Source organism: Hemitrygon akajei, chromosome 21 (assembly GCF_048418815.1).
Source record: "Hemitrygon akajei chromosome 21, sHemAka1.3, whole genome shotgun sequence".
In the NCBI taxonomy this organism is placed as follows: Eukaryota; Metazoa; Chordata; class Chondrichthyes; order Myliobatiformes; family Dasyatidae; genus Hemitrygon; species Hemitrygon akajei.
The window spans coordinates 50,393,323-50,416,550 of record NC_133144.1 but is presented as its reverse complement, the minus strand read 5'-3'; the positions used below and the strand labels follow the sequence as shown (position 1 = coordinate 50,416,550).

The following is a 23,228-nucleotide window of genomic DNA, read 5'->3' as shown; positions in this document are numbered from 1 at the left end:
TTCTAACTGGCTGTGTCACCGTTTGGTGCTGGGTGACTGCACAGGATTGAAATAAGTTGTAAAATTAGCCTGCTTCATCATAGGCACTAACCTCCATAGTATTCAGGGCATCTTCAAGGATGCCTCAAAAAGGTGTCATCCATCATTAAGGACTCCCATCACCTAAGTCATGCCTTGTTCTCATTGCTACCATCAGGAAGGAGGTACAGAAGTCTGAAGGCACATACACAATTCAGGAATAGCTTTTTCCCCTCTGCCATCCGATTTCTGAATGGACACTGAATCCATGAACACTACCTCACTGCCTTTTAATTTCTGCTTTTGCACTACAGGTACTCATTTAACTACTTAATATATGTACTTGCTGTAATTCGTGTTTTTCTATCATTAGGTATTGCATTGTACTGCAGCTACGACAAATTTCACGACATATGCCAGCGATATTAAAAACCTGATTCTGATTTTGAAACCATTTCAGTGCAAAGTGACTAGAGTGGTGATAATGTAGTGATTAAGGTTTTTACGCTGGTTCAAGCATCGAATGGTTGAAGGTAATCGTTGATGATGGATTTAGCTTCAATATTGATTGCAGTAGTAACGGAGGAACGCAGCAATAAGAGTTCTTCCAGCATTTTGTGTGTGTTACTCTGGATTTCCAGCATCTGCAGAATCCCCTGTGTTTATTTCAAGTAGTTATTACAATAACCACATACTGCATTGTCACCGAGCACCCCAAGTTCGCAGCTTTCCACGATAAATTGTAACTATTGATGCGTCACAGTTCCCAGAGAGCATGCGCCGCACGAACGTCCCGCATGGGTTCGGATGTTTCCGTCGCTGACTTTGCCGAGCCGAGGCCGAATGCACTCGGGTTTTTCCGGCCACGAATGAGACTACTTGGAGAGAACTGACCGTGGCCGTTCAACCCGAAGCCCGGAATGGAAGGAAATCGAGATGAGGCAGAACGCTGTACGGAAATTGGTTTGAACGCGTTGAAACATGGCAACAGGGAGGAGGCACTCAAGTTCTTGCGGAAAGCTCATAAGTTATACCCGACGGATAAAGTTAAAGGTGAGAGTGGTGGCACTACGCGAGAGCGAGGGTAAACTGCGGCCTGCCTCAGCGAACCGGCAAATCAGTGCGCATGTGTCGGAACTGAAATGGATTATAGGAGTTGTGGTTCATTTTGTGTTAGGCGCTGTTGTTCGGTGAACGTGTAGAACTACAACTCTCGAGATGCATCCTGGCACCCCTGAAAACAAGCTCCCCCTTCCAAATAGTATCTCAAGTGTAATTACGGGGCAAAGGGCTGATGATAAATGTAGGCCGTAGATTAAGAGTTGATGCACTTTAAGCTTCAATATAAAAGGAACCCCCTGGTAAATCACGTTTGACCAGTGACATTTAGTCAGTCACTTTATTTTGGATTTAGGATGTAGCTGTCGGTATCCAGATACACAACTGTTTATAATCCCATGCTCTAATACTTTCGTCATCTTACTGGCATTATGTACTAAGTTTTGCAAGTGATTTGGGAATGATTGTGATTCAGGTTGTAACATTGACATGGGGTATAGATGGAATTATTGACACCTCTCAACAGAGCCACTATGATCATAAAACCCTCAGATGATTGGGATTGGGGGTCCTAGATGCCATCCAGATGTCACTGTGGGTCCTGAAATGTTTATTCTCTAGGTTGTACAATAAAAGGGAAAAACAGGAGCAAAGCACTTAAGGCATTGCCCTTGTTCTTGCGCTGAACATGTTGAAGATGTCTTCTTAGAATGCCAAGTGTGACTTAATTCAATTCAGTCCTCTGAGTCTGTGCCAGCCATCAAGCACCCATTGTTACACTAATTCTTTCCTAACCTATTTTATTCTCCCCACATTCCTGTCAACATCTTTAGATTCTAATGCTCTGTCGGAAGAATATGCAGCAGCCAATTGACTTACCAATTTACATCTCAAAGACTGCGAGTCTGGGCTGGGGATTGGAGGTTGGAAGTCTACTGGTAGCCTGAGTTAGAGACCTGTCAGTGTGTGTGTGAGTGGGTGGGTGTGAAGGACAACATGGGCTTGTTTTGCTGTTGCCGTTTTCTGGTTGTTGTTTGTGTTGTTCAGCTAGATGTTGTGCGCATGCTATGTTGGCTCCGGAATGCATGGGGACACTTGTGGGCAAATTATGCATTTTGCTGTATATTTTGATATACTCTCAGAGGCTACTTTATTAGGTACTCCTGTGCATCTGCTTATTAATGCAAATCTCTAATTAGTCAATTGTGGAGCAGCAACTGAATGCATAAAGGCATGTTGACATGGTCAAGAGGTTCAGTTGTTTAGACCAAACATCAGAATAGGGAAGACATGTAATCTAAGTGACTTTGACCAAGGAATGATTGTTGGTGCCAGATGGGGTGGTTTGAGTATCTCAGAAACTGCTGATCTCATGGGATTTTCACACGCAACAGTCTCTCAACATTAAAAAAGGAATGACACAGAAAACAAAAAAAATACACAGCCAGTGATCAGCAGTTCTGTGCCTGAAAATACCTTGTTAATGAGGGAGACAATAGACAATAGACAGTAGGTGCAGGAGTAGGCCATTCGGTCCTTCTAGCCAGCATCACCATTCACTGTGATCATGGCTGATCATACACAATCAGTACCCCGTTCCTGCCCTCTCCCCATATCCCTTGACCCCGCTATCTATAAGAGCTCTATCTAACTCTCTCTTGAATGCATCCAGAGACTTGGCCTCCACTGCCTTCTGGGGCAGAGCATTCCACATATCCACCACTCTCTGGGTGAAAAAGTTTTTCCGCATCTCTGTTCTAAATGGCCTACCCCTTATTCTTAAACTGTGGCCTCTAGTTCTGGACTCACCCATCAGCGGGAACATGCTTCCTGCCTCCAGTGTGTCCAATCCCTTAATAATCTTATATGTTTCAATCAGATCCCCTCTCATCCTTCTAAATTCCAGTGTATACAAGCCCAGTAGCTCCAATCTTTCAACATATGACAGTCCTGCCATTCCGGGAATTAACCTTGTGAACCTACGCTGCACTCCCTCAATAGCAAGAATGTCCTTCCTCAAATTTGGAGACCAAAACTGCACACAATACTCCAGGTGGGGTCTCACCAGGGCCCTGTACAGCTGTAGAAGGACCTCTTTACTCCTATACTCAATTCCTCTTGTTATAAAAGCCAGCATGCCATTAGCTGTCTTCGCTGCCTGCTGTACCTGCATGCTTGCTTTCATTGACTGATGTACAAGAACACCTAGATCTCGTTGTACTTCCCCTTTTCCTAACTTGACTCCATTTACATAGTAATCTGCCTTCCTGTTCTTGCCACCAAAGTGGATAACCTCACATTTATCCACATTAAACTGCATCTGCCATACATTTGCCCACTCACCCAACCTGTCCAAGTCACCCTGCATTCTCATAACATCCTCCTGACATTTCACACTGCCACCCAGATTTGTGTCATCAGCAAATTTGCTAATGTTACTTTTAATCCCTTCATCTAAATCATTAATGTATATTGTAAACAGCTGCGGTCCCAGCACCGAACCTTGTGGTACCCCACTGGTCACAGCCTGCCATTCCGAAAGGGACCCGTTAATCGCTACTCTTTGTTTCCTGTCAGCCAGCTAATTTTCAATCCATGTCAGTACTCTGCCCCCAATACCATGTACCCTAATTTTGCCCACTAATCTCCTATGTGGGACTTTATTAAAAGCTTTCTGGAAGTCCAGGTACACTACATCCACTGGGAGGTCATAGGAGAATGGCCAGACTGATTTAAAGTGACAGTAACTTGGATAACTACACGTTACAACAGTGGTGTGCCAAAGAGCATTCCTGAATGCACATCACATCAACCCTTGAAGCAGATGGACCACAGCAGCAGAAGAACATACAGTCAGTGGCCACTTTATTAGATTAGGGAGGTAGCTGATAAAGTGGCCAGTGTACATGTGATAAATAAGTGAATGTGAATCTGAACTTGCATGATTTTGGGATGAGGAAGCCTTGTTTGGTAGATGAACAGACAAAATGGGATCTGTGTAGCTTTGGTTGTAGCGAGGACTAGGCCTCAAGCCTAGGGCTGGCTTGCTGCTGCTACAGACCAGGTGAGAGAGGTGGAAGCATTTACAGCGTGGCGTCCAAGCTTGGCTGGGGTCTATCCTCTTCCCTCGGTGCTGCCCTCTCATGTTCGAGTGGTGGAATGACAGGCTGGATAGTGTGCATGCATGTGTGTACACTGCCGGGAGACTATCATTGCTGGTCATTGTTGTTCAGAGTCTTGGACTATACATATGTTTTTTTTGAGTGAATATGCTTCTTTACATGCTATTTTGAATTATGTTACTTGCTATTTTGAAATATGTTACTTGCTATTTTGAAATATGTTACTTGCTATTTTTGAATATTTGCTTGCTATTTTGAATGTTTTACACCTTGGTCGCAGACGAACGCTGTCTCGTTCAGCTGTCGCTGTGTATGGTTTGAATGATAATTGAACTTGATTTGATTGTTTTGAAACAGGTGTGCATAGCGAGAGCATCTGATGTTGCAGTTGAATCTGGATGATTCTACCAGCTGTGCCACTGCTGGTAGAAAAGGTGTTTGGAGCTTGTTGCTTCTGTTTAGAAAAATAAGAGTTTAATAGTATGAGGCCAGCTGGCATCACTCTATTGAAGTGATAACTTACACATTCAACAAGTTGTGGGAAAGTTGAGTGCTGTAAGTGCAGGTGGTACATTTGCAATTCAGTAGATGGCTAAAAGAAACTGGGGGTAATTCACAATAAGGTTGTATTATTATAAAATAAGAGCTAGGCCTTTTGTTAGTGAAACAGTTTCCCCCACAGTGCACAATGGAAACCTGGGAACTTGCTTCCCCAAAAGACCACGAATGCTGAGAAAGAGATGGATCTTCAAGGTTGAGGTCAATTGATATTTGTTGATGAATGATTATCCACACAGGGATGGTTAATGGATTGAGGAAATGTACTGTGTTAGTTTCCACCTCCTAACAATTCATTTAATGTCATCACCATAGAGTCATGGAGCAGTACTGCACAGAAGTGGGCTGATTGTCCCAACTCATCCATGTTGACCATGATACCTATCTACAGAGAGGCTTTCTAATCTGACTCAATTCTGTTGAAAGAAATGCTGGCAAGACCGTCAATATTCTTAATAAGTGAAGTGCCGCCTAGATACAGAATAAAGTTTTTGATACTTAGCCTTGTATTTGGATTCATTGGAATCATATTGCTAAAAGTGCCACAATTGAGATAGTGTTAACTTTTACTGCTTTTCATTTCATGAAAGGCAAAGTCCAAGACCAACAGCTGGAACTAGGTGCGGTATATCTCCAAGTCAGTATGGTTTATTCATAGTTTGAATTAGAAAATATGGTTTCAAGCTCCCCTGCCAAAATTAAGTATCTTGTTCAAGTACAGAAACTTCAGATATTTATATGGGACTTAAAATAATTGAACAAACAATTTACACTTGAACCCAGTTGATTATTCTCAGAGGATGGATGGTGGCTCGTGCAAATAATTGATAGAGTTTTGGTATGTAATCTAAAAGTTTGAGTTGTGCCCTCCTGCACTGAAACATTTTGCCTAAGTTTCTTTCTTGTGATTTTTTTCTGTAAACCATATTTAAAAACTTGCTCCAATGCAGAGTTTTTTTTTTGTACCTTTAGTAATCTGCCCAGCTCTTTCAGATTTGGTTGTGCATTTTATCTCTCCCTCCAGAATCAACTTGCTATGTTGTACTTTAAATTAAAATTGTTAGTGATTTAGCAAGGTACAGGATCAAAAACCTGAACTATAACAAATACAGCAGAAATTACTTTGACTGCAATTTGCTTACTTCTACGGCACCTTTAATATAATAAAATACATGAAAGCAAGGTGCAGCAGGATTAGGTAAGATGGATAAGAATCTAGGCAGAGTGCTGTATACATTAGCACTGACCAAGTTTGATTTCAAAGTTCTTTTCTTTGAGCATGAGCCTACTAATTATGGCACTGATCTCTGGCTTGGGTCTTTAGTTCCATTATGGCAAGTTGGGAAACTTAATTTATGTTTGGTAATAGAAAATAAACCATAACATCTGTGTATTAAAAGTACTTAAATCAAATTGGTTAACCATTGTCATGGACAGGACCCTGCTGTCTTGACAGAGTTGGGTTATGTGGCTGAAGTTTACTGTCCTCGGGCCATTTGGGATGGTCAAAAAGCATGAATTCTCCAGTGTTACTTGTGAGAACAAAATGAATCTTTGATAACACTCTGCTTGTACTCACTGGACTTTAGGAGAATGAGGGGGGATTTCATTGTAACCTACCGAATATTGAAAGACCCAGATAGAGTGGACAAGTCGAGTACGTTTCCAATTGTGGGGAATTCTATTACCAGAGGGCAGAGCCTTAGAATGGAAGGATGTCCCCAGAGCAGAGGTGAGGAGGAATTTATTTAGCCAGATGGTGGTGATTCTGTGTAATTTATTGCCACATTTGGCTGTGGAGGCCAATTCCTTTAGTATATTTAAAGTGGAGGTTGGTAGGTTTTTGATTACTAAGAGTTTCAAAGATTATGGGGAGAAGACAGGAGAATGGGGTTGAAAGGGATAATAAATCAGCCAAGATGGAATGGCAGAGCATTCGATGGGCTGATTGGCTTAATTCTGTTCCTATCTCTTATGGTCTTAACTGAGGATTTAAGTTCTTTCAGTCTCTGTGGCTGAACCCAGCCACTTATACCCTCTATCCTTACAGCTCTTGCCTCTTCTATATTTTCCTCTGCCTTCTGATATTCCTCTGATATAAGGAATCTCCATAGAACATCTTCTGATCTATTCTCTAATAACTTTTGTATTTTGTGAGGCACCTTGGCTTGGAACTCCTTTGTGTTAAATATTTAGCATAAATGCAAGTGATTATTTTTGTGAACTGATCATCTTTAATGATGTCTGTGTCCTTTGAAAATGGTTTCAAATAGATCAGGCAGTTTTGTGTGTGATGAAATCACAAGTGTTATAGTTGGTGCACCTATGGAATTTGCTATTGTATCAATCTTTACACCCACTGATGCAGCAGTGTAGTTAGCTTTTTGTTCAATGATTTCATGCAGTGGTAACACATTAGTCAGAAACTGTTACAATTAATATTGAACTGCTAGTACCTTCTTTTACTTTGATTTCTCTAACTTCTGTTAATGCCCCTCCTCCCCTTCTTACCCCATCCCTGACATATTTAGTTGTTTGCCTGTTCTCCATCTCCCTCTGGTGCTCCCCCAACCCCCTTTCTTTCTCCCTAGGCCTCCCGTCCCATGATCCTTTCCCTTCTCCAGCTCTGTATCACTTTCGCCAATCACCTTTCCAGCTCTTAACTTCATCCCACCCCCTCCGGTCTTCTATCATTTCGCATTTCCCCCTCCCCCCACTACTTTCAAATCTCTTACTATCTTTCCTTTTGGTTAGTCCTGACGAAGGGTCTCAGCCGGAAACGTCGACAGCGCTTCTCCCTATAGATGCTGCCTGGCCTGCTGTGTTCCACCAGCATTCTGTGTGTGTTGTTGTTTGAATTTCCAGCATCTGCAGATTTCCTCGTGTTTGCTGAACTGAACCTTTGTTCAGTTACTGTTAACCATATGTATCATAGCACCACAAAGATTGAAATGAAGTATTCAAAACTGACTCCCAGTCCCGATGAAGGATCTAAGTCAGAAACCTCAGCTGTTTATTCGCCTGCATAGATGCTGCCTGACCTGTGAGTTCAGCATTTTCTGTTGTTCTGGATTTCCAGCATTGTGTGAACCCAGTGAAATGCAATGCAATATCAGTTGTTAGATGCAACAACTGCCTACAGTTCAAGTGGCAATCCTAGATTCAGTGGTGCCATTTGAATAGAGACTTCTCCACACTCCCAGCCAATACTCCCTTCAGCTAACAGCTTCAGAAAGAGTCAGAACAGGTCTTTAATTTTGAGTTACTAAGACTGGAGGGCCTCAAATTAGAAGTTTTCCCTTGGTAACAAACTAAATGCACAGTGGCTTAACACATTCAGTGGGACAGAACTTCAGCATCCAAGTTCAACCTGTCTATTTATTGTATTGCTTATTTTAACATGTGCAATCAATCATTGATTTGCTATCCTCTGGTCATTTTACCCTTGAAAAAGTGTACTCATAAGGTAAAGACTGTTACAAGTAATGAACAGGTTTCATTCTTCTAGTCATCCGTAAATCAGAAAAAATTTCTTTCTGGTCATATCATTGTGATGAATGTGTTGTTCCACTGATGATAAGTCTGAACCTGAATGGCATCAAAATGCACTTAAGTCTGATCAGAAAGAACAATACTAAAAGGAGGGAGGGAGGCTGGCTTGTTCATATGTAGGAGTGTCCATAAGATATAGGAGCAGAATTAGGCCATTCAGCCCGTCAAGTCTGTTCTGTCATTCCACCATGGCTGATTTATTATCCCTCTCAACCCCGTTCTCCTGCCTTCTCCCTGCAAGCTTTGATACTCACTTTAAATATACCTATAATGACTTAAGTTGGGTGTTTGTAACCTTAGGACAGCCTGTGTATCAAATAATCACAAACACTAGGTACAGGTAAATCCAGAATATTACAGATACAACGTATAAAGAGATACAGTGTGGAGTCGGCACTTCAAGCTGTGTGACCCTAGCAACGCTTGATTCAACTCTATGCTAATCACTGACAATTTACAGTGAGCAATTAGCCCCCCAAGCAGTACATCTTTGGAGTGTGGGAGGAAACCAGAACACCCAGAGAAACCCCACACATTCCATGGGGAAGATGTACAGACTCCTTTCAGATGATGTTAGAAATGAACTCAGAACTCTGGTGCCCCAAGCTGTAATAGTGTTGCACTAATTCCAATGCTACTGTGCAACTTTCTGTTCAGGCACAGATTCAAATACATCAGTCTTAAATTCACCCTCTGCTTTGAGCAACTTTTCTCACAACACATAATCGACTCTTGGATCAGATTTCCTGATAACCAAAACAAAAATAGAGTAACAGTAGATCTTTCCCTTGAACCTGTTCCACCATTTACTTGGATCGCTAACTCTGATATCTATACATGTATGTCCTCATCCAATGATTTCTATTCTACAGCCATACAGTGAAGTGCATTTCTGATTTCCGTAAATTTGTCCCAGATTTCACTACTGAGTGTTGTAGCTTTCATCTTAAATTAATGACATATATCTGAATTTTCTTCTGATGAAATCATTAATTCTACATTGACCCTTACTTATTTTATATACCTTGATTAGAATTTCCCATAAATTTTAAATATCTGTGAATACAGTCATTTACAAATCATATTGCAGCATCTGTGGAAAGAGAGCAGAATTAATGTTTTGGAACATCTGGTCTTATTTAGAATAACACACAAAATGCTGGAGGAACTCAGCAGGTCAGGCAGCATCAATGGAAAGCAATAATCAGTTGACATTTCGGGCTGAGATCCTTCATCGGGACTGGAAAGGAAGGTGGAAGAAGCCAGAATAAGAAAGTGGGGAAGGGGAAGGAGAACAAGCTAGAAGGTGATAGGTGAAGTTGGGTGAGGGGGAAAGGTGGGTGGGGGAGAGGGACAAAGTGAGAAGCTGGGAGGTGATAGGTAGAAAAGGTAAAGGGCTGAAGAAGAAGGAATCTGATAGGAAAAGATATAGAAAAATGGAAAGGTGGGTGGGCACTAGGGAGAGGTGATGAACAAGTGAGAAGAGGAGAAGAGGTAAGAGGGGAGCCAGACTGGGGAATAGAAGAAGAGAGAAGGAGGAGGAGGGGGAAAATTACTGGAAGTTGGAGAAATCTGTTTTCATGCCATCAGGTTGGAGGCTACCCAGACTGCATACCTTATTTCTCCTCTAACCTGAGAGTGGTCTCATTATTTCTGTAAAGGAGACCATGGATTGTCATGTCAGAATGGGGATGGGGATTGGAATTAAGGTGGTTAACTACCAGGTAATCCTCTTATTAAGGATGGAACGAAGGTGCTTCTTTTGCTGTATCTGGTCTTTTTTAGCACTTGAATTATAAAAGCCATGGAAACACAAGAAACATTTGCATTTATATAAGACCTTCCCAAACTCTGGATTCTCAAAATAACTCATAAAGAGGAATCACTGTAGTACTGTAGAGTTCACAGCAGCCCATCTACACACTGCAAGCTGCCATGGCTGTAAATGTGAGAATTTCTGGATAATTTGATTTAGAGGCAATGATTGCAGGATCATTGGTACTCCAGAGTTAAATTCCCAGATTTTCTTTAAAAATGATTATTTTCATCTTTTACTCCACTTGGGAGAATGAGTGGGACTTGAGTAAACCTGATTCATTGAAAAGATCACCCTCCTTTAACACTGTAATGAATTGTCAGTCTCTGCTTTGGAGCTTACAGCCACGTGCATCTGACTTAACTGTGACACTGAAAATGCTGTAGAAAACAAGGTCTTTCTAGATGGATGCTCTGTAAATGCAAACATCTTTATTTTTGTTAAATGTTGGGATATATACAATGCAGTATTTAAAATATATGAATATATAAAAAATAAATAGTGCAAAAAGAAAGCAAAACAATGAGGTAGTGTTAATGGGTTCATAAACTGTTCAGAATCTGAAGTGGTGGGAAAGAAGCTGTTCCTAAAACACTGAGAGTGTCTCTTCAGGCTCCTGTATCTCCTCTTCGATGGCAGTAATGGGAAGAATGCATGTCCTGGATGGCGTGGGTCCTTCATGATGGGTGCTCCCTTCTTGATGCATCACCGTTTGAAGATGACCCTAGTGGTAGGGAAGATTGTGCCCAACTGTCTGGATCTACAATCCTTTGCAGCTTTTTTTCAACCCTGTGCTTTGGTGCCTCCGTGGTTTTATAATTCAAGTGCTAAAAACACCAGATAAAGCTGAAGAAGCACCTTCACTCCATCCATAATAAGAGGATTTCCTAGTAACCACTTTAATTCTTATCCCCATTCCCATTCTGACATGTCAATCCATGGTCTCCTCTACAGAAACAATAAGGTTGTTTCTCAGGTTGGAAGAGAAACACCTTATACAGTATGCAATCTGGGTAGCCTCCAACTCGATGGCATGAACACAGATTTCTCTAACTTCTGGTAATTGCCCCCCCGCCCCACCTCCTCTCTTCTTCTATTACCCAATCTGGCTCCTCTCTTACCTTTTCTCTTCTTTTCACCTGGTTTTCTTCTCCCTGTTGCCCATTCTCCTTTCCTTTCTCCTCTGTGATGCAACAGTTAGTATTCTCTCCATGGTATATCTGAGGACAGATCCTCAGATGTTGACGGCCAGGAACCTGAAGCTGCTTACCCTTTCTGCTACTGACTTCTCAATGAAAACTTCTGTGTGTTCTCCGGACTTCCCCTTCCTCAAGTCTACAATCAATTCCTTAGTCTTACTGATGTTGAGTGCAAGGTTGTTGCAATACCACTCAACTAGCTAGATCACTCCTATGCACTTCTTTATCACCACCTGAGATTCTGCTTACAACAGCTGTAACATTGGCAAATATATGGATGGTGTTTGAGCTGTGCCTAACTATACTGTAATTGATGTAGAGAGTAGAGCAGTGGACTAAGAATATGTCTTTGAGGTATGCTTGATTGTCAGCAAGGAGTAAGAGATCTAGACTAATAATAGGGTTTCAAATTAAATAGTGATGCATTAGCTGCTTTCATCTGAAGTAATGGTATTTGCCTTATTGCAAGGCTTTGCTCTCTTTATGTGGGCTGTACAATCTGCAGAATCTGAACTTGACACACACAGGATGCTGGGAATATGTCAGTGTTTGTCCTTTACTTTAGAAACCTCTAAAACCTGAGCTAAAATTCCAAAATTAATTTTAGGTGTAGTTTTTTTGTTGTATATGGAGGGGTGTGTGTATAGGTCAGTAGGCATAATTCATTTTGTTTTTCTATGTCTGCAAGGTTCTATCCAATTAAGTCTGGCTCAGATAGCACACAGAGTGAGTGGCTGAGGTTGTTTTTACTTTATTTTAGTTTTGGAAACCACCTCCTTCATTGAAATCTAGAACCTCAGTTGCACTTGTCAAAGGTAAGGGAGATTTGAGTACAGTAGCTTATGGTTAATTGGGACACATTTTGGCCCAATAAAGTGGCTGCCCAAATTAGCCAAAGTTTCTTGGAAATTGTTAAAAAGGGAAAAGGTATTTAGAAAACAAGACTAACTGCCATTTAATTGATTAACTAATTTTGTATTTAAATGAAATACAGAACAATACCAATGCTACTACACTACTATAAAACTGTGTATTGATTCCTAATTGATTGACTATAAATGAACAAAATCAACACAGACACCGTGCAGAACACAGAGTGCCTTCAGACAATGCTTTTAATGAATGCATCTTCCACATCTTCATTTTGATTGTAACATTGAAGGTTATTGTTGATACTTTCAGATTCATCGTAGGTCCTAACTTGTTGAAGTAGTGAAATCATTTCATTTTCACTCCTGGCTATTTCTAGCATCTTCAAACCTGAATACTTGAAAGTGCAGTGAACAAAACAGTTCTGAATTGTCTTACTGCTTATTTCTCACCAACTGTCAGTGACAAAAATCATTGCTCTCTGAACACAAACACACACAACTGATGCTATTTATAAACTGATCACTCTAAGCACAGTGTAGTGTCTAATGGCCACGCATGTGCACGCAGGTTGAAACTAGTCCAAAACTGTTGGACAACTGTCTCCCATCCCAATTAAGCGGCATATTGTCCCAAATAAATGAAAGAAACCCTAGCTATTTTCTCAATTAGTTTTTGTTCTTTGAGAGTTGTCCCAAATAAGCGGCTGCCCTGATTAACCGACCGATGGCCCTGTTAACTGGAATCTACAGCATTCAGATCTGCTCATGATCTCTAGTTTACAAATATTCCTGGCAGTGGGGCTCAAGCCTAACCACTAAAACACAGATGAGTATGTTTGTCCAATCGCTAACTATTGACTGCCATACAAGTGCTCAAATATCTTGCTATTTAGAGACCATGGTTTAGTATCCATTTTCTAGGCTGTTCAGAGTGCTGCTTGAACTATTCAACTTCTGACTCAGTCAGAAGTGCTTATGCAAGCAAAGTGCCTATCCCTCCATATATAAATGCTGTTCCTTCAAGAATCATTATAAATATAATTTATATCCACCATAGAACGCACAACAGTGCCTGCCCCTCCTTCCTCAGGAGTCTGCGGGAATTTGGCGTGTCATCAAAAATCTTGGCAAATTTCTATAGATGTGTGGTGGAAATTGTGCTGACTGGCTGCTTAATGGCCTGGTATGGGAACACCAATGCCTTTGAGTGGAAAATTCTACAAAAGGTAGCAGATTCGGGCTGGTACATCACAGGTAAAACCCTCCCAACCATTGAGCACATCTACATGAAACGTTGCCATACAAAAGCAGCATCCATCATCAAAGATGCTCACCAGCCAGACCTGCTCTTTTCTTGCTGCTGCCATCAGGTAGAACATACAGGAGTCTCAGGACTTGCACCATGTTCAAGAACAGTTACTAGTTCTCAACCATCAGACTCTTGAACAAAAGGGGATAACTACACTCACTTAAGGACTCTTGTTATTTCATGCTCGTTATTTATTGCTATTTATTATTTGTTCCTGATGTTTACAGTTACAGATCTTGTTCGCAGTTACTATTCTATAAATTTGCTAAATATGCCTGCAGAAAAAGAATCAGGATAGTGTGTGAATGAATCCTGATAATAAATTTGATTTTACTTTGAAAAGCAGTCTTGAATCTGTTTTTTTATTTTAATAAAGCTACTTATGAATTGTAACAGTTTCTGGCTAATATGTTAACACTACAATAAACATCAAGCAGAAAACAAAACCTTCCAGTGACGCAAAACACTTTATAAAGGAATTTGGCCAAACAAGGATTGATACCAAACAACAAAACTGATGTTAGGAGAGAGGACTAGAGTGATCAAGAAACAGATTTTAGTATGTGCCTTAAATCAGGAGAGAAAGGAAGGGAGGGAGGGGCTTAGGAAGGGAAATCTTGGAGCTGGAGATGCCGCTGAAGATAGAACAATCAAATACAAAGATGACTGAGATGTCAGTATTGGAGACAGAAGCGTAGCATAGCGGTTAGCATAACACTTTTACAATACTAGCGAGCTGGGCTCAATTCCCCCTGCTGCCTTTCAGGAGTTTGTACGTTCTCTCTGTGACCATTCGGCTTTCCCCTAGGTGCCCCAGTTTCCTCCCATATTCCAAAGATGTCTGTATCTCTAAATAAAATACTCTCACTAAGTTGTAGGACTAGATGAACTCACAGCAACTGGGACCCTATTTTAAATCTATAGTAATGTATTGATTGTGTAGTAACTAACTCACAGCTTTGATAATGTGATAATGTATTCACTATACCCTTATTCTAATGAAGCTACTTATGAATTGTAATATTTTGCTAATATGTTAGCCAAGTGTTAAATATGGCGAGGAATCCAATTATCAGAGATCCAGTTTTGCTGTGGAACTTTGCATTGTTCTAAGCTTTACAATGTTACAGTTACAATCATAAATGCCACGTAGCGTAGCAGTCAGCGTGGCGATATTACAGCTTGGGGTGTTGGAGCTCTGAGTTCAATTGTGGCGTCCTCTGTAAGGATTTTCTGTACGTCCTCTCACAGTCCAAAGAGGTACCAGGTAGGTGAATTGGTCATTGTAAATTGTCCCAAGATTAGGTTTGGGTTAAATTGGGGTTGTCTGTGGGGTGGCGTGGCTCGAAAGACTAATTGGTCCTATTCCCCACTGTATCTCTACATAAATATTTTGAACTATTCACGTGGTATCTTTTAACTCTGAGCGTATAACTTCAGAACTGTGTGCAAGTTGTAGTTCGAACCCAAAGCAGGGCTTCAAAGATGATTCCTTTTGGGATTACTTTTACTGTCTGCAATTTTGACCCACATATCTGATAGTTTATCTTGCATTTGGTACTTTCAAGATGGAACTGAGCTTTTCCCACTGTAGAGACTTCAGCAATATGTTGAATAACTATTAAGCGGTATTGATCTAGCCATAATCTCTATGGTGGACCTTGCACCGAAGTACAAAAACTATTCTTCCTGATCTTTTCACGCACACCCTACATTCTGAAACCCCCACCGTTTCTCCCTTCCCATACTCAGTTTCTCTTCTCTCTACCACTTGCTTCCATCTGCCAGTCACCCACACACAAACTATTGGGGCCCTATTCCTATATCTTATTATCCCCATCTGCTCACCATCTTTCCCCGATCTAGTTCCACTCATCACCTTCCTTTCTTGTCAGATTCTATCACCTGCAGCCTTTTGTTGCCTCCATTTTTCTGCTCCTAGTCTCTCCCTTCCCTTCCTCACCAGTCTCCGTCTGCCCATCAGTTTCTCCTCACCTTGATCTACCTGTCATTCGCCAGCTCCTGACTCACCCCTCTCTCCCCCCCCCCCCCCAGTTGGCCCTTTACTGTCTGTCGTAATACTGGGTCTGAACCCAAAATGTTGACTATCCCACTGTCAGACCCACTGAGTTCCTCCGGTGTTTTTTTTAAACTCCAGATTCCAGTATCTGCAGAAACAACAGTATTGTGTTTTCATCAAGATAATTATTAATTGCCCCACTCCTGTTGTTTTGTATGTCTAAAAATGGATTAGGTGACTTTTTTTTAAAAAAGTAGGTCAGCTATCACAGTTGTTTTGTGGTGTGAGATTCAATTTCAATTTTAAAAATTAATGGCAGAGATAATTTATTACCATGCTGAGAATTCCTCAAAGGCCAAGATTTTCCTTCCTGGACCTCTGTGATTCTGATGCTCTAACACACAGAAGATTCAGACGGTGTGCATGCACAGCAGTGATTTTGGTCATTATCTGCATTGTCAGGGGATGTCAGAGGCTGTTGAGTGTCATGGAGAAGGTTGGTGGGGGGGGGGGGGGAGGTTCTGATTTGCTTCCTCATCAAGACCACATACCTTGAGGCTTGGTTCTTCATTATTTATAGGGTTCTGCCTGTACTGCTTTCTCCATTGAGTATATTACCATGTGCTGCCACAAGAATGCAGCATCCATCATCAAAGACCCCACCATCCAGGCCATATCCTCTTCTTGTAACTACCATTGGGCAGGAGGTACAGAAGCCTTGGGTTCCACAGCAACATGTTCAGGAACAGTTATTACCCTACAACAAACAGGCTCCTGAACTGCCATGGACAACTTCATACAGTCCACTGCTTTGAACTGATTCTATGACCTACAGTCTCACTTTCAAGGACTCTTTGCGACTTATGTTCTCAGTATTATTTTTTCATTTGCACAGTTTGTCTTTTTCACATTGGCTGTTTGTCAGTCTTTATTTATGTATAGTTTTTCATAAATTCTTTTGTATTTCTTTTTCTTCCTGTAAATGCCTGCAAGAAAATGAATCTCAAGGTAGTAGATGGTAGTGTATTTATTTTGATAATAAATTTGCTTTGAACTTTGAGATGTAGTGCTAGGGAAATGAATGGGGCTAAAGTCTGACAAGTCTCAAAATTCAAGATTGTATACAAACATAATGGAGAACAAAATAATTGTTATTCCAGATCTGACGCAGCAGAGGAAAAAAGAACACAAGATAATGAACACAATAATAAAAAAAATACAGTGCTTATAAAAAATATTCACCCCTTCCGGGACGTTTTCATGTTTTATTGTTTTATAACATTGAATCAATGGATTTGTTAGCTTTTTTGACACTGATCAACAGAAAAAGGCTCTTTCATGTCAAAGTTAAAGCACATTTCTACAAATTGGTCTAAATTTATTACAATTATTAAACACAAAATAATTGATTGCATAATTATTCACCCCCTTCAAGTCAGTATTTAGTAGATGCACATTTTGCAGCAATTACAGTCTTCAGTCTGTGTGGATAAGTCACTGTCAGCTTTTCACATCTGGACGCTATAATTTTCTCCATTTTCTTTACAAAACTGCTGAAGCTCTGTCAGATTGCATGGAGATTGTGAGTAAATAGTTCTTTTCCAGTCCAGCCACAAATTCCCAATTGGATTGAGGTCTGGACTTTGACTTGGCCACTCCAGGACATTAACTTTGTTGTTTTTAAGCCATTCCTGTATAGCTTTGGCTTTATGCTTGGGGTCATTGACTTGCTGGAAAACAAATCTTCTTCCAAGTTGCAGGTCTCTTGCAGACTGCGTGAGGATTTCCCTGTATTTTGCTGCATTCATTTTACCTTCTATCTTCACAAGCCTTCCAGCACCTGCAGAAGTGAAGTATCCCTACAGCATGATGCAGTCACCACCATGTTTCACAGTAGGGATGATGTTTTTGATGATGTGCACTGATTGGCTTATGCCAAACATAGCATTTAGTCTGTTGGCTAAAAAGCTCAATTTTGATGTCATCAGACCATAGAACCTTCTTCCAACTGACTTCAGTCTCCCACATGCCTTCTGGCAAACTCTTGCCGAGATTTCACGTGAGTTTTTTTTTTCAACAGTAGCTTTCTCTTTGCCACTCTCTCATAAAACTGCAACTGGTGAAGCACCCAGGCAACAGTTGTATGCGCAGTCTCTCCCAAAGACTGCTCCAAAGTTGTCATAGGTCTCTTGGCCTCCTTCACTAGTTCTATTCTTACATAGTCAGTCAGTTTTTGAGGACGACCTGCTCCAGGCAGATTTACAGCTGTGCCATATTCTTTCAGTTTCTTGATGATTGACTTAACTGTACTCCAAGGAATATTCAGTGACTTGGAAATTTTCCTGTATCCATCTTCTGCTTGTGCTTTTCAATTACCTTTTCATGGAGTTGCTTGGAGTTGCTTTTAGTCTTCATGGTGTGGTTTTTTTGCCAGGATACTGACTCACCAGCAGTTGGAATTTCCGGATACAGGTGTGTTTTTACTATAGTCAATTGAAGCACCTTGACTGCACGCAGGTGATCTCCAGTTATCTAATTATGTGACTTCTAAAACCAGTTGACCGCACCAGTGATGATTTGGTGTGTCGTGTTAAAGGATTTGAATACTTAAGCAATCAATTATTTTGTGTTTTATATTTGTAGTTAATTTAGATCACTTTGTAGAGATCTGTTTTCACTTTGACATGAAAAAGGCTTTTTCTGTTGGTCAGTGTCATAAAAGGCCAAATTAAATCCTCTGTGATTCAATGTTGTAAAACAATAAAACATGAAAACTTCCAAGGGGTGGGGGATGAATACTTTTTATAGGCAATGTAAATACATAAGAAAGATTATATACATAGATTGATTGATTGTCCATTAAGTGATGCTTGACAGGAAATGATAAAGTAGTGGTGGTTAAGGTGTTGATCAGCCTTACTTGGGGAAAGTAACTGTTTGAGTCTAGTCATTCTGGCATGGATACTAGGTAGCTTTCTGCATGATGGGAGTGGTAAAATGTACTTGCATTGAAAATTGGTTGACAGACAGGCAACATTGTATGAATAAGCAGCCCTTTTTCCAGATGGCATAAAGTATCCTGTGGATTCCTGCAGAGATCAGCACATGTTCAGCATATACTCTACATTGGGGTGGCAGGGTGGCGATATCTCTCTACCTCAGGAGGTATAAGGTGCTCCATCTGCCCGCTAGCCTGCGGGTCACCCTTAGGCAAGGTGTAGCACCTGCTTTTCCCCCGGATCAGGGTCACATGAAGCCATGGGAGCAGACACCCCTGATGTCTCCCATGGTGGGCTTCACAGCTGAACGGGTGAGAAGACAGCTAAAAACGTCTCCACCCAAGCAAGACTGCAGGCCCGGATGGTGTCAGCCCCAGGGTGCTCAAAGCCTGTGCCTCCCAGCTATGTGGAGTACTTCATCATGTCTTCAACCTGAGCCTGAGTCTCCAGAGGGTTCCTGTGATGTGGAAGACGTCCTGCCTTGTCCCTGTACCGAAGATGCCGCGCCCCAGTGGCTCCAATGACTACAGACCAGTGGCATTGACCTCCCACATCATGAAGACCCTGGAGAGACTTGTGCTAGAGCAGCTCCGGCCTATGGTTAGGCCACACTTAGACCCCCTCCAGTTTGCCTATCAGCCCCGACTAGGAGTTGAGGATGCCATCGTCTACCTGCTGAACCCTGTCTACGCCCACCTGGACAAGCCGGCAAGCACTGTGAGGGTCATGTTTTTTGACTTCTCCAGTGCATTCAACACCATCCGCCCTGCTCTGCTGGGTGAGAAGCTGACAGTGATGCAGGTGGATGCTTCCCTGGTGTCATGGATTATTGATTACCTGACTGGCAGGCCACAGTACGTGCGCTTGCAACACTGTGTGTCAGACAGAGTGGTCAGCAGCACTGGGGCTCCACAGGGGTCTGTCCTGTCTCCCTTTCTCTTCACCATCTACACCTCGGACTTCAACTACAGCACAGAGTCTTGCCATCTTCAGAAGTTTTCTGATGACTCTGCAATAGTTGGATGCATCAGCAAGGGAGATGAGGCTGAGTACAGGGCTACGGTGGGAAACTTTGTCACATGGTGTGAGCAGAATCATCTGCAGCTTAATGTGAAAAAGACTAAGGAGTTGGTGGTGGACCTGAGGAGGGCTAAGGCACCGGTGACCCCTGTTTCCATCTAAGGGGTCAGTGTGGACATGGTGGAGGATTACAAATATCTGGGGATACGAATGGACAATAAACTGGACTGGTCAAAGAACACTGAGGCTGTCTACAAGAAGGGTCAGAGCCGTCTCTACTTCCTGAGGAGACTGAGGTCCTTTAACATCTGCCGGACGATGCTGAGGATGTTCTACGAGTCTGTGGTGGCCAGTGCTATCATGTTTGCTGTTGTGTGCTGGGGCAGCAGGCTGAGGGTAGCAGACACCAACAGAATTAACAAACTCATTCGTCAGGCCAGTGATGTTGTGGGGGTGGAACTGGACTCTCTGACAGTGGTGTTTGAAAAGAGGATGCTGTCCAAGTTGCATGCCATCTTGGACAATGTCTCCCATCCACTCCATAATGTACTGGTTAGGCGCAGGTGTACATTCAGCCAGAGACTCATTCCAATGAGATGCAACACTGAGCATCATAGGAAGTCATTCCTGCCTGTGACTCCTCCCTCGGAGTGTCAGACACCCTGAGCCAATAGGCTGGTCCTGGACTTCTTTCCACTTGGCATAATTTACCTATTATTATTTAATTATTTATGGTTTTATATTGCTATATTTCTACACTATTCTTGGTTGGTGCAACTGTAACGAAACCCAATTTCCCTCGGGATCAATAAAATGTGTCTGTCTGTCTGTATACGATTTAGAATTGAGGGCAGGAGAATTTTTTTTTCAGCAGAGGTGGTGAACATGTGGAGTTCTCTGTAATAAAGGCACTCGAATCCAAATTGTTAAATTATTCAAGAAGCAGATTAATGTATTTCTTAATGCTAAAAGGGTTATGTGATAATGGGAAGAGGGTACTGAAGTGGACAATCATTGATGGAGCAGGCCAAAGGGCTGAACGAACATCTCCTGCTCCTTTTTTTTTAAGTGTATTAACATTACCCTCAAAGAGCACTCATAAAAGTCTTGTTAACACTGCATAAAAGATAGCTACTCAAAAATATGATTTAACTGTCTTAATGCATTTCATTGTGACTTCAATATGGAATAGATCAAAGGCCTTGAGTTTAAAAATCATTTGTTTAAATACTGACTGAAAATTGTAGGAGAATAATAGAAAGCAGTTATTTTAAATTCATTTTTCACTGAACATAATTAACCTGAATAATCAGTTATTTGAACTGCCTGTAAGATACTCTGCGACTTGAATATGCAATGTTGTGGAAAATGTCTTCTGACTAATACCATATTTATTTTAATTGTCTTTGCAGAGTTGATAGAATCTTTGACACAGAATGGCTATCCATCCAGTAACTTCACACCACCTGAGGCCACAGATTCAACAGAATGTCACCAAAGGAAGGGAAGCAAGTTCACTGGCTCCAGCTCTGGAGAGGCAGGAGGAGAAATGGGTAAAAGCTACACCACCGAACAGCTTGAGGCTGTGAAAAGGTACAAGGAAGGAAAACAACTAAGGGGAAAGAGAAGCCTATGGGTTGGTTACTTTTTGGCAAGTAGTGCAGAGGGTTGAGTGGTGGGGTGTGGGAACGACCTGGAATGTTTCACTGAAGGCATAGATGAGTGAGTCCAGACAGAAAATGCTGTGTTCTTTTTCAAGCTTGCTTTAACCCTCAGTGAATCAGTGCAGAAGGCCAGAGACGGAAAGGTCAGAGTAGGGGTGGGATGGAGAACAACAGGAAGCTCAGGGCCACTCCAATGGACTGAAGTTTTGTGCTCCATAAACTTGAAATCACTTCTTATCTTTCTTACTATTGGTATCGGGTCTCGGATTGAAATGTTATCACTGTTTAACTTTCTAACGTATCGAGTGTTTTGTATTCATTTCAGTTTTCCAGTATCTGCTGATTTTTAAAAATTAAACAAAGTGTTTTGGAAAACTCTACTGCAGACCTTGGTGCAAGTAGTAAGATAGAATTAATTAGCAATCTTTTGTCTTATTGATAAAATCCTGTGTTTAGTTTGAGAAACCTCGGTCTGAAACTAGTGACTCAAACTTAACAAACACAAAGCTATTAAGGTAGAATTGGCTAAGAAGTTTTTGGAAAAGTTAGATGTTTGATAAACTGTGACAGAAGGAGAATTTTCTTAATTCTTAACAAAAGCAGATTTCAGTGAAAATTAAGGACTCAATGAGATAATGATCCATCAGTTCTTAACCAAGGAAGTTAAGAATTATATTAGATTGAAATAAAAGGCATAAGATTAGAAAAAATAGAAAGAAAATAGATTATGAGAGTAAGGTGACATGAAATATAAAAGCAGACAATAAGAGTTTCTGCAAGTATTTAAAGCAGAAGAATGGGAAAAGTAAATGTTGATTTTTTGAAAGATAGCATTGAAACCTTGAATAAATCTTTCTTCATGGTTGAAGACAAAAATATCCCAATAAAGTAAAAGTACATTTATTATCAAAGTACATATAATGCCACCATATACTACCTTGAGATTCATTTTCTTGCAGGCATTTACAGAAAAATAAAGAACTGCAATTGAATTTATGAAAAACTATACATAAAGACTGCCAAACAACCGATGTGTAAAAGAAGACAATTTGTGCAAATAAAAATAGTTCTGAGATGAGTTGTAGACTCTTTGTAAGTGAGTCTGTAGGTTGTGGAATCAGTTTAGTGTTGAGGTGAGTGAAGTGATCCACACTAGTTCAGGAGCCTGTTGGTTGAAGGGTAATAAATCTTCCTGAACCTGGTGGAGTGGGACCTGTTTCCTGCTCAATGGCAGCAGTGAGAAGAGAGCAGGGCAATGAAAAGTAAAACATCCAGTAGGGGGAAGAGGAGGATGGATCTTTAAACAATCACTGCCGTGAGAGGATAAACGCACAACACAAACTACTGGGAGTAAAGCCTGGTGAATCCCTTGGACTTGATGGCCAAATTCACGAAAGGAGGAGATTCCAGGTCCAGCTGGCTTGACACTTGTTATCAAAAACTGCTGAAACCCCTTATTAAGGAAGTTATAGAGGACATCAAGAAAGTGAACATACAATCAGAATCAATATAAAAGGAATATTCTGTTTGACAAATGTATTAATTCTTTTTAAAGACCAATATGGATAAAAGGAAAGCAGAAGGTGGAGTGTATTTGTATTTCCAGAAAGTATTTGATAAGTTTCAGTATAAATATTTACTGCGTATGGTGAGAGCTCATAGATTTGGGGATAATATAGTGACATGGATAAAGGATCGACTAAAGAGCAGGAAATGGGGAGTTAGAATAAATGTTTTGTTTTCATATAAGCAGCTGTAACTAGTGGAGTGTTCCCAGTGTCAGTGTTTGCAGTCTATATAAATGATGTGCACGAAGGAACTGAGTCTATTGTAACTGGAATTGGTTTATTATTGTCATGTACTGGCGTTGAGTGAAGAGCTTGTCTTGTTTACTGTAAATATGCGTTAAAGCATTACAGTACATGAGGTAGTACAAGATAAAGTAATAATGGAATGCACCATAAAGTGCAACAGTTACAGAGAAAGTGCACTGTTGTAGACAATAAGGTGCAAGGATGCA

At 41.1% G+C, this 23,228-nt stretch overlaps 1 protein-coding gene across 2 annotated transcripts in view; it reads left to right on the top strand.

Moving 5' to 3' along the window:
* Positions 1-862: 862 nt before the first annotated feature.
* The window catches only part of dnajb12a (DnaJ heat shock protein family (Hsp40) member B12a), a 48,303-nt gene continuing 25,937 nt past the window's right edge, over positions 863-23,228 (top strand). For both annotated transcript variants that reach the window (XM_073025381.1, XM_073025380.1), the window contains exons 1-2: positions 863-1,071; positions 20,957-21,137. In XM_073025381.1, coding sequence (XP_072881482.1) covers positions 939-1,071; positions 20,957-21,137 — 314 coding nt within the window. In that variant the 5' untranslated portion in view covers positions 863-938. The remainder of the gene's footprint in view (positions 1,072-20,956; positions 21,138-23,228) is intronic.